The sequence below is a fragment of the Bufo gargarizans genome, chromosome 6, assembly GCF_014858855.1.
Source record: "Bufo gargarizans isolate SCDJY-AF-19 chromosome 6, ASM1485885v1, whole genome shotgun sequence".
Lineage (NCBI taxonomy): Eukaryota > Metazoa > Chordata > Amphibia > Anura > Bufonidae > Bufo > Bufo gargarizans.
Window position 1 is genome coordinate 347,838,629 of NC_058085.1, and position 12,359 is coordinate 347,850,987.

The 12,359-nt window shown below is 42.0% G+C and overlaps 1 protein-coding gene across 1 annotated transcript in view; it reads right to left on the bottom strand.

The window, feature by feature from the left end:
* SFRP5 (secreted frizzled related protein 5) overlaps window positions 1–7,629 on the bottom strand; it is a 90,061-nt gene extending 82,432 nt beyond the window's left edge. Inside the window, exon 1 of the mRNA XM_044299706.1 lies at window positions 6,812–7,629. Within this exon, the coding sequence (XP_044155641.1) occupies window positions 6,812–7,319 (508 nt within the window). The 5' untranslated portion in view covers window positions 7,320–7,629. The remainder of the gene's footprint in view (window positions 1–6,811) is intronic.
* Between the last annotated feature and the right edge of the window lie 4,730 nt (window positions 7,630–12,359).

Below are 12,359 nucleotides of genomic sequence, written 5' to 3' on the forward strand. Positions count from 1 at the left end.
ACAGAAAGCAGGCAGCTGAAGTGAGGGACTGTGTTAGTGCGATTTTTTTGTGGGTGCAATACACCATCTTTGCACCCCGGACACGGAAAGATAATCATATATCTGGCTGTTGATTCTGTGGGTAACCTACAGCGATTTTTTTGGTGGGTGCAATGCAACATTGTACTTTGTACCCCTGACACAGAAATATAATAGTTAATCTGTCTGTTAGTTAGGTGCACGTCATATACCCATTTATTGCATGAAGTACACCTGCACTGCATACGTGACAGGGAAAATAATATAGTCAATCTGTCTGTTAGTTCAGTGGGTGATCTCAAAGAATGAGGAGAGCATCAAATAAGGGACGTGGCCCAGGTCGTGGTGCTGCTGGGGTTGGTGGATCTCCTCCTGCAGGGAGAGGACGTGGTCGATCTGTGCCAGCTACACGCACAAATGAAACACCTTCCTTAGGCGCACGTAGGTGACTGAACATTCAGCGTTATTTTGTAGGCCCGAATACCGGTGTACGAATGGTGAGGCAAGAACAAGTACAGACGATAGTAGATTGGGTGGCTGACAGTGCCTCTGGGACATCTTAGCAGGAGGCAGCATTTCAGCAACATGGTGGAGCAGTATGTGTGCACACGCCTACGCGTACTGAATGCTGGGTCTGCCCCATTCAACTTCTGGGTCTCCAAATTGGCCTGAGATTGCCCTTTACGCCTTGGAGGTGCTGGCCTGCCCTGCAGCCAGTGTATTGTCCGACCGTGTGTTTAGCACGGCAGGGGGGGTCATCACAGACAAGCGCAGCCGCCTGTCCACAGCCAATGTGGACAAGCTCACGTTAATTAAAATGAACCAGGCATGGATCCCCTATGACTTGTCTGTACCTTGTGCAGAATAGACAAGCACTAACCAGCCATTGTCATACTCCTGCGCACTTTCTCTTTGTTTTCTTTTTTATATTTCCCAATGTTGTGGGGTCTTCCCTAATTTATAAAAAATAAAAACATTTAATTAAAAAAACTACAAAAATAGTGTTGGCTACCTCCTCCTCCACCACCGCTTCCACCTACACCGCCTCCTTAACCTCCTACTCCACTTTGACCTCCGCCTCCTAGTTCAAGATCATTATTTTTTACTTTTTTTTTTAATTCTATGTTATATTAATTCATTTCCCTATCCACATTTGTTTGCAGGGCAATTGTCCTGCTCTTAACCCAATTTTTCTTTCTTTTGCAGCCCTCTAACCCTTTCTATGACTTTTTTAGAGCCATTTTAGTGCTCCAAAGTTCGGGTCCCCATTGACTTCAATGGGGTTTGGGTTCGGGGTCAAGTGCGGTTCAAGGTGTTCGCTCAACCCTAGCCCTGATAGATGCCGGATCAACAATTATTCAGCATTACTGAACTTGTATGGAAGAGCTCATTCACACAGAGGTGGGAGGGACTGTGACTTACTCCCTGCAGCTCACACTCAGACAGCATAGTGCTGCTGTCTTAGAGTGAGCTTTTCAAAAGGACACACCCCTGATGCAGTTAGGCCACGCCCTCTCCCACTCCTCAGCTGACAGGGATTGAAAAAATGAAGTTAAAAATCAACTTCTAGGTCCTGCAAAGTCGTGCCCCCGATACGGTTAGGACACGCCCCCTCCCACTGCTCAGCAGACAGGGATTGAAAAATGAAGTTTAAAATCAACTTCTAGGCACAGTGCTGCTGTCTGAGAGTGAGCTGTTCGAAAGGACATCCCTGTGTCCGTCCAGGCCCTGTGCCAGACAGAGGACAGGGAGTTTGAAAGCCAGACTGTTCAGCCTAAAACTGGACCTCTGGCCACCCTAGGGGCAGGCTGCTGTTGAGGTCACAGTAAAGGGATGGTCCGCTATGGAGGTCAGTGTTAAGGGGCAGATTGCTGTAAAGGCCACTGTTAAGGGGGCGGGCCCCTGTGGAGGTCACTGTCAAGGGGGTGGTGTGCTGTGAAACTCACTGTTAAAGGGGCAGGCTGCTGTGAAGGTCAAAGTGAAGGGGCTAGGCTGCTCTGGAGGTCCCATTTTAAGTAGACGGGGCAATGTTGGGGAGGTCAGTGTTAAGGGATGGGGGGCTGTAGAGGTCACTGTTCAGGCGGGGTGCTGTAGATGTCACTGTTATAGTGGATAATGTCGATATCTTTTAACGACACCCACATACATTAAATGAAATAGATGAAATATACCCGAGCGAAGCCAGATCCTTCAGCTAGTGTAACATATTAGCAATTGTTTCCGAAATTCTCTGCAATAAGACAGGACATGTAGCAGAGCTGGATTCACAATCCATAAATCTTCTCTTGTGCACAGATAACTCATTAAGTTTACATACAGAAAACAAATGTCGGAAACATCGGATACAGTTGACTTCGTGATATTTGTACAACTCATCTCTGCTACATCTCTATGAAACGTCTGATAAGAATCACTTACAGTAACTTCTGTAGTCAATAAGTCAGTAGTGTAGAGCAAAATAAGTTTCCCATGCCCCAGAATGTGAGAATGTAGCAGAGCTGAATGTGTGATCGACTGTTTGCAGTCCTATGTAAAATAGAAGATAACTAATTGTGATACACCGTGTCAGCATAAGTTGCCCACATTGGATTACCTGTTACATATACTAAGACTTTTGGGAGGGCACCAGTTGAGTTCATAGGAAGCTATCATGTAGAGCACTGGGACAGATTTGCGGGGGAACAACCTGCTGGATCTGTGTTACCGCTATTCCAACATTCACTATGATGGGGGCGGGCCGGAGCCGAATCTAAGTTTTCATAACTTCGCTCATTTCTAGTGGCCACCCTCCATTCATGTCTATGAGACTGTCAAAAATAGCTGAGCCAGCATCGGCAGACCCACAGAAGTAAATGGAGCAGTGGCCGTGCTTGTAATCTCTTCATTCATTTCTATGGGATTCCGAAAATAGCCAAGCACGATCGGGTCCCTTCTGGAGATAGGTGTGGGTCCCAGAGGTGGCCTATCCCAGCAATATGCACATGCACCTACACCTACATCACTGATTCTGGAAAAAAAAGGAGAAAATACAGCTGAAAGTAGCATTAGCCAACCAATACGTGGGGTAAAGTTAATAAGTGTCTAGCCGTGCACAAAATTCTTCCACCAGCATCAGCCACCGTGATATATTTGACACATCTTTGTGTAGACTAAAGACAGCCAAACCCATTAGATAAATGTCAACCAAAGCTGCGGGTTCTGGAGGGATTGGCCAACCACCTAATGCGTTGAGGCAGATAAGGATCGAGCGGTTGGATTTCAACCACGTGATCACTTATTGTTCCGGAGTTAAGCCACCCCAAGAGGAGTTTGGCAGTGGCTTTCTGCCCTCTCCCCATTCAGAACATATTCATGCTCTTGGTTACGCTGAGCATGCATGTGTATGGAGATGTCGGGAGAGATAGCTGTTGGCCAAACAGGCTTTTGGCCAACAGCTATCTAATGTTTTCGACCAGCCCGCACTTACGCTTTCTAAATATTAGGGTTAGTAAATCTGCCCCTGTTTGTCCAACTTTCATGAAATTGTATGCAACTCTCACATATCAAGTATATCAAAAAATAAAAACACAAAAATGTTGCATCATAGGTAGAGAATTTGGAAATTCTACCAGAATTTTTCAATAAATTCTGATTCTACTAAACCTGAATTTTGAATGAGGGACCGGAAAGCGAGAGAAAGAGAGACCCAAATCGGATCGGTAGGATGATGTAAATGAATGGGACCTGAATCAAATTTTAAGAAATTCAATCATCTCTAATCTAAAAGGTAAAATTGGATCTGTCCAGCTACAAGAGTATGTACTGCTGGCTCATGTGCTGCTTGGGGATATATCCCCCCTGAGGCCAGACATTGGCTGGAGCAGCACACGTGCAGAAGTTGACAGACGGAGCCAAAAGTCTTGTGAAGAGAGCCCCAGAAATGGAACACAGCTATGAAATGGGAGGGAGCTGGATTAAAAAAAAATCTTGAAAAACTAACCCCCTTAAGGTCATATTATTACTATTATAAATTATTAATTATTTCAGTAAATTTTCTATATTGTCATTTTTTGTATTTTAACCTCTGACAAAAATGTTATACATTGTGCATCTCATACATAAAGAAAACATGATTTACATAAATGTATTAATCAGTTAATCATTAATACCCCTTCTTTATTATGAAAAAGGATGGTAATAATTTGTAATATCTACGTAAAATTTGACGTTACTACCTACATTTAATAAAATAAGATCACGTTAGACTTTCACGTTAGACTTATGTACTGATATATTGCATTCACACATGCAGGTTTTGATGAGGTTTCTTAAACTCATGTGTCTGTCTTTTAGCAAAATTGACAGGAAAATTCTAGTTTCTTTAATTTGTACCAAATACGTGATGGAAACCTAAGTTAAAAATGCATCAAAACTTACAAAAGTACATGCACCCTGGGGTATTCATCACAAGGACTATCTAGAGTGAAAGCGGTGAGGTTGGAAATCCGCATGTAAAAAATAAACCCAAAGGGTACATTTTACTGAAGGGGGGTGCACAATTCGGTGAAATGGTTCTAGATCTTTCATATTTTTTTCTCAATAATTTTCTCATTAATTTTTTTAAGTCAATGGTAAAAAAATGCCAAAATATCATCACCCAGAAACTTTTTAAAAACTCATAAAAAGAAAATGGATAAAAAAGGCAAAAAATATAAATATATATATATATCACATTTGCAAGTTTTTGAGTGAAAGGAAACATCTCTACACGGAAAAATCAACCCAAAAATGTCACTCTTCCTTGAGTTTAGAAAGTTTGCATTTTGGTATTGCATTGAATCTAATCTTTTGTATCTCATTTATCTGGTGTCTTTTGAATCTGTATTCCTTTATTCCTTTTTGTTATCTATATTCCTTTTTTTTTCTACATTTTTTTACATATTCATGAAGTTAAGTCTTAATGTCAGATCATGTTTTTTTCTCCTCAGTAAATTTGCAAGTTAACTTTTTTTTCCTAAGCACTTTTCAACTTTTTGGGGCAGTATGAAGTCACTGTTCAATCTTCACTCTGTTTTCTCATTCTGTAAAACTCTAGTATATTCTGCTCACATGGGTCTCCTGGGAACTATCTGGGATCTTATCTGTCCAGCAAATAATACCAGCTCAGGAATGCAGAGTTTTTATTTTTCAATTATAAAAAAAAAAAGTTAACCATGTGTCATCCCTACTATACTATATATCTTCTTCTTGTGTAAAAAATTGTTTAATATTTGTTTTAAAAATTAGGAAAAATGTAGATATGTTTCCAATAACGACTTTTCCTCAAGATCTTTCTTTATTTTGCTGTTTATCTAAAATGTTTCAAATTTTTGCAAAAAATCTATTTGATTGAATATTTCCATGTTCATACATGGGACATTCTAGAATTTATTTTTTAGGTGATAAGGACTAGACACTTGGTGCCGATTTTTCATTGGGCTAAAACAACTATTTGGTTACCATAGTCTCAGCAATTATAGGCCAAATTATGGGTTGTATTGGTAAAATCACTAGTTTGTCTACTGCCAATTTAAGCTTGTTGAAAAAAATACTAAATGTCTTGAAGCTCACCATGTAAATATGTGGTCTTGAGTCTAAGGCTTCCCAGTCCTTCTGAAGCTTCAACAGGTGGGGAACCACAAGTTGAAGACCACTTGTCTACATAATCTTTATGGATTGTTCATTCTCAATTCTTTTGTAATAAATAAGAAAAATGAGAGACAAGAGAATAAAATAGGTCTTATGAAACCTTAGAGTGTCATTCACAAATTTTCAGGCCAATGTGAGTACTTCTGAATTGCTTTGGACCCGATTCGAATTTTCTGCAATTCTCTCCTCTCTCCCCCTGACTTAAGTATTGCTAGTGGTACCCAGCACCAGCTTATCATCCCAATCTTCCATAGTCTTAAAATACACATATGGCCGAGGGGAACCTGAGTGTTAGCAGGACAATCTAGCAATCTTAATGGCTGCTTGGGGCGACATTTTCGTATTTCCAAAACACCTTGCTTATTAACAGGTTTACTTTGGTGGTAAGTTGCCACTGATGATATATCCAATATTGACCAAATGGTCTTTATCCTGTTCAAATATATATCAGTATCTAATAGTGAAAGCCACAAACTAAGTTAAGTGGACAAGGTAATAGTAGTAATGTTTGCAATCTAGTCTGGTGTCACACTAGATGTAATTAATACTATCGATTCAGGGACAAGTAGACCTAGATTCTAACTTGGTCATAACATTTTTAATCGATTGTTATAGAATTAATGTTATTTTTTTAATGGAGGGTTCATGGTTGGTTTACTACAATAAAGTTGAACCTTTGTTGAATAGGAATTGTTTCCATAGAGAGAATAAGACTGTGGTCACACTGGTCTTCATCAGAGGTTCTTTTGGCCATTCCTGTATTTTTGATTGCAAGAACAGCTTGGTCTACCAAAAAATAGCAGGCCCTAGCTGGACCCCATTAAAGACAATGGGTTAGGGTTTGGATTAGTGTGAACTTGGATCCATTCATGGATGTGTTGGTACCCCTAATTAGAAGTTCCATAAGGAAGACCAAAAGCTGCCCCTTTTTTTTGCACAAATTACCTCCAGAGACTCTAATTTCCTCCCACAACATTATTAGGTTATTTGTCTTTCTATGAAGTTGGCTATAAAGTATGCTGGAGGAGACAAGTTAGATTGAGAAGCTTAGGGACACGGGCCGATGCAACATTTTTTTCTGTACAGTGATGTTCTTACAAACATTGGGAAGATATAAATGCATTACCTGATGGTTGAGTCACTTGCTTGGTACCATATTGCACAGTGATACAGAGGTCATTATCGAGAGGAAATTTATTACAGTTCAGCATCTCTGGCCAAGGAAAACCATATGACTCCATGACTGGTGCACAACTGTCACGCACCACCTCACACAATGACCGGCATGGGTAAATGGGTCTCTCCAAGCAAATCGGCGCAAACAGGGAGCACAAGAAGAGTTGGGTATCTCTATGACATCTCTTCGCCAACAAGGGAACCCAACTGCTGGCTTGTTGCTTTACCTCAGGCATGGTTTCATGGTCGAGTAAGTTAGGAAGCCTCATCTTCTTATAGCCAACATTATGGCAGAGATGAAGATCTTGGGGAATGTCCACACATTTGCTCTGTTTGGTGTAGAATCGTCCATTCTGGAAATTGTCCGACTGCCAGCTGTAATAATCATATTCTTCTGCAGAAGTCCAGAGGATAAACCCAAAGTTCAGAAGGGCCACAACATCCCAATGGAACTGCATGACTACACCAGAAGTGGCCAAGGGTCCTTCAAGCCTTATTCATGAATTTGTCCCAAGATGTCTCTTCAACTTTCTTCTATAAAAAAGTGCATTAAGAGCAAAATATGGAGGAAAACTTCTTCTCCTTCTTCTTTCTTAATCAGGAACAGTGTTTCTGTGTCTTTCTTCCCTTACCCTGTCACTTTCTCTGTTGCTGGGTTCTCTGTAGCTGCAAGTAGAGAGAGAGAGAGGAGAGACAGCTGGAGTTTGTAGGCTGCACAAGAAGTGAATTAAACTTCTGCTCTTGTTTGCCTGCTTCCAAAAATCCTTACCCAGTTCAGGGAATCTTAGCACCACCCACCTCTAATCTTTTAAGTGAGCCCTGAAGGATTAGCCAGCAGCCTGTCTACAGTGGCCAAGCCTCCGCCTGCTGCTTGGACTCTGTATGTGTAAGATGTGACGGTCCTGTAAGCTCTCCTTCTGTGTAGCCGGTGGATATTGATACAATCTTGAGCAACAAAAGGCTTCACATTTTCCTCTGGTGACTTTCACCTGTAGGCATGTTCACCATAAGTCCTCTGTCACTGGGGTGCTAAGATATGCAGTGCATTTAACCCTATAGGTTTCATTCTTTGCTGAATTTTCCACAGTGGTTTCGTATGAGTGAACTTTCATTCCTTTTCTATTCATCTCTTATCTGAATTTGTAATCTTTGGAGTAGAAATACATTTTAAATGTTTCCTGTTGCTCAAAGTCCTATAGAAAACCATGATGATATCACAATGAGTTGTTCCAAACTGCTAAACTCAGCCCTGCTACATAAAGAGATGCTTGGTACATGGGAATTTATACGTATGAGCACAGAGCTTGATATCTTCTGGACCTAGGTCATAGCTCCAGAAGAACCTATATTCTTGAAGGTTGGATTCACACATGTATATTTTTCCTTCAGTGATTTCTTTTTTTAGCCATACAATAGAACTATGGGAGGAATTCCTTATAAGGGTAAGGGCTCATAAATACGAACAAATTTCTTTCCAATTCCGTTTTCATTTTTTTTTTGGCGGACCGTATGAGGAACCATTCATTTCAATGGATCCGCACGCCCGTTCCGCAAAAAAATAGAACATGTCCTATTATTGTCCGCATTACAGACAAGGAAAGGACTGTTCTATTAGGGGCCAGCTGTTCCGTTCCGCAAAATACAAAATGCACATCTGTATTATTTGCGGATCCATTTTTTGCGGACCACAAAATGCATACAGTCGTGTGCATAAGCCCTAATATTTGAAGTTAGTTTTGCATGAGTTTGCGTTGGCGTACTTTGCACCAAATGTATCAAATGTAGAACGCTGTTTAACGTGACCCATCTTTTGAACCTAATGCTTTTGTCTACTCCAGTTTTTCTAGGTCATCCCCTTATTGGATTGACTTTTTTGCTACTTTTTTCTGAAGTGTAAAAATCTGTAGTAAAATTAATTAACATAGCTAGCCACACCCACTTTTCCACCCACAGTCAAAACTGTAGTGAGTAATTTCAAAGTTCAAAAAGTTTCAAAGTGTCAACATTTCTTCGTAAGTAAACCTCAAAAAGTTGCAAAGCCCTATTTTGCGACTTTCTGAAACCAGAATCCTGGAGTGCAGTGCATGAAAAATTCCTCCCGTTAAGCCTTTTTAATACAACTTTTATTTTATGACAAGTCATAGAGGCAGACGATAGAGGCAGAAGAGAGTATCTGTGAGGGTTCCGACACTAAGCAGAAGACAAGCTGTCAGGTCCTTGCAGTCTATGCGTTCCTCTACAACGTGAAAGCAGATGCGTGTAGATGACATCAAGTGTCTCATCACATGCCACTTGCAACATGTGACATCAGCTAAATTAACAAGACTCTGCAATATATCCTGTCCTGGGCACCAACAGGGTCCATGGTTAAGATCAGGGCTGAGCATAAAAGTGTGAGCTCCAAGGTCAGAGATTTATCCTGAGGATAGGTCATAAATATCTGATCTGTAGAGGTCTGACTCCCGGCACACTCTCCAATCAGCTGTTTAAAGAGGCCCTGGTGCTCCGGTGGGTACTGCGGCCTCTAACTAGGCCAGTAATGTCTCGTTGAGGTGTAACATGACATAGGTGCAGCTCAGTCCTATTCAAGTGAATGGGGATGAGCTGCAGTACCAAGCACAGCCACTATACAATGGATGGCACTGTTCTTTGTATACTGTGAGGAGGTTACAGTGCTCACCAGAACATCACGGCTGATCAGTGGCTGCGCCACGTGTTGGAACCCCACCGATCAGATATTGATAACCTATCCTCAGGGTAGATCATCAATATTTTACTCCCCAAAAACCCATTTCATTTGAAGATTCCTATGGAGGAGAACCCTTGTGCAGGTTCACACTACCCTATGAGAAGAAAGATGGGGCAACCCTATTTGGGAAAGCTACCTTCACAGGTCAAAACCACCTTGGAAACCCTTAGGCCACTTTCACACGGGCGTCATGTTTTTTGCCCGGATAAGATGCTGGTGCTTTGCGGGAAAATGCGCAATTTTTCCGCGCGAGTGCAAAATATTGTAATGCGTTTTGCACACGCGTGAGAAAAATCTGCATGTTTGGTACCCAAACCCGAACTTCTTCACAGAAGTTCGGGTTTGGGTTAGGTGTTCTGTAGATTGTATTATTTTCCCTTATAACATGGTTTTAAGGGAAAATAATATTATTCTTAATACAGAATGCATAGTACAATAGGGCTGGAGGGGTTAAAAAAAAAAAAAAAATAATTTAACTCAGCTTAATACACTTGATCACGCAGCCGGCATCTCTTCTGTCTTCTTCTTTGCTGTGCACAGGAATAGGACCTTTGATGACGTCACTGTGCTCATCACATGGTCCAATCACATGGTTCATCACCATGGTAAGGGACCATGTGATTGGATCATGTGATGTGACGTCACCACAGGTCCTTAGCCGGCAGCTCAACATTACAGAGGAAGACAGAGATCCGCAACTACGCGATCAAGTGCACTTGGTGAGTTAATTTTTTTTAATCTTTAACCCCTCCATCACTATTTTACTTTGCATTCTGTATTCAGAATGCTATTATTTTCCCTTATAACCACGTTATAAGGGAAAATAATACAGATCGGGTCCCCACCCCGATCGTCTCCTAGCAACCATGCGTGAAAATCGCACCGCATCCGCACTTGCTTGCGGATGCTTGCGATTTTCACGCGGCCCCATTCACTTCTATGGGGCCTGCGTTGCGTGAAAAACTGCAGAATATAGAGCATGCTGCGAAAATCACCGCTCGTGTGCACAGCCCAATAGAAATGAATGGGTCCGGATTCAGTGCGGGTGCAGTGCGTTCAACGCATTGCACCCGCGCGGAATACTCGCCCTTGTGAAAGGGGCCTTAATGTTATATAGAACCATTGGGGGGAAGCCACAGAACTACTTTCCTCAAAGGTTGGCCATGCACCATACATCCCAATCCCTGGGCTTGGGCTAAGCAGAGCATGCGTTCAGAACTGGGAGAGGACCAAGAGCTGCTGCCAGACACTACGCCCTTTGAGCAAAAGGATCCAACATGGCTGACCTTCCTTTTCCCCAACATCTGCCTTCGGGTCAGTTACTTTTTGGGTCAGTTCTTAAAATTTTTCTTACATCTATGCACAATGCAACCATAGCCACTTAGACTTAGTCATGCAATGCTGATTGTATATGCTTCAAGACTTGTGGCTTTTTCCTGGTAAATGTTGCATGACGGCGGAGTGACTGTGCGCAACAAGGTTATCTTTAACACTTGTGTGAGAAGGTGTTGCACACATTGTATGGCTCAGTGCACCTCTTTGTCCAGGATTGTTGTGTGACATCTGAAGTCTCTGTAGCTCCGGTAACAGGCACAGGGTTCAGTTTTGACATTTGCGCCTTCAGGCTTGTGTTACTCATCCTATGGATTAATCTGCACTTTTCATACATAGTGTGAATGTTTACCATGCCTCCTGCCGTGATACTGAACAGACAGTTATCTGTACTCCTCGTGCACCTCAGTCATGTCCAGCAGCGTCAGGGCGCCTTGTGCTCTTGTTACCAGAGACTCCTGTAATTGACAGCAATATAAACAATCCTCCCGACGGATATTGACCGTGCAAATGAAATAACTGAACTACTTAATCAGCTATTAGCTTCTGCGAGATTGCAGCAAGACCCAATGTAAACTGTATCTACCAGGATAGTGAAGTCTGAGAGTACAGCTCCTGCCCTCGTGCATTATAAGCAATTTCTTTATAAACTTTCATTACATGTCACTGCATTAACAAGTAGGGAAGAGCAGCATTTGGAAAATCAAATTCCTTGTGCATTGACCCAGTGGATCACTGCTAAAGAGTTAAATGATGGGATTGATTGTCTAAGCAAGGCATGTCCAAACTGCGGCCCTCCAGCTGTTGCAAAAACTACAACTCCCAGCATGCCTGGATAGCTTACAGCTATTAGGGCATGCTGGGAGTTGTAGTTTTGCAACAGCTGGAGGGCCGCAGTTTGGACATGCCTGGTCTAAGCACTCTAATGTTAAAGTCTTCTCTTTTTACTTGTGCACTATAATCCCTAATGGTTATGTATGGGCAACATATAGTTAAACTGGCTTTTTTTTTTTTTTAGAACAGTTGCCTGGGTGATGGGCTGGTCCTGCCCCTGGTTAAAAGTGTGCTTTGTTGCGCAGGCCTAGAGTAGAGCTGCTGTAAAGTAGGCCTAAAGAGAAGCCTAGTCCAGGGAACCTTCATCCCTGAGGCTGAAAGCTGCCGGGAAACAACTCAACTGTGAGAATATCCCTGAGAGAATGAGAATGGTTGAGATCCAAGGCCATGCCTGAAAAGACAGTAAGATAATTGCGCGTTTATGGCAAAAGGCTTTACTGCTTGTAGAAAGGGTTAATTGCCTTGGAGACACTTTAAGACGGACTGACCATCTAAATTGTTTTTAGTTTTAGTGTTCAATAGTGACCGTGTGTTCAGGTTTATCATTGGGACAGGGTGTAACTAGTGTTGAGCGGACTTGTGT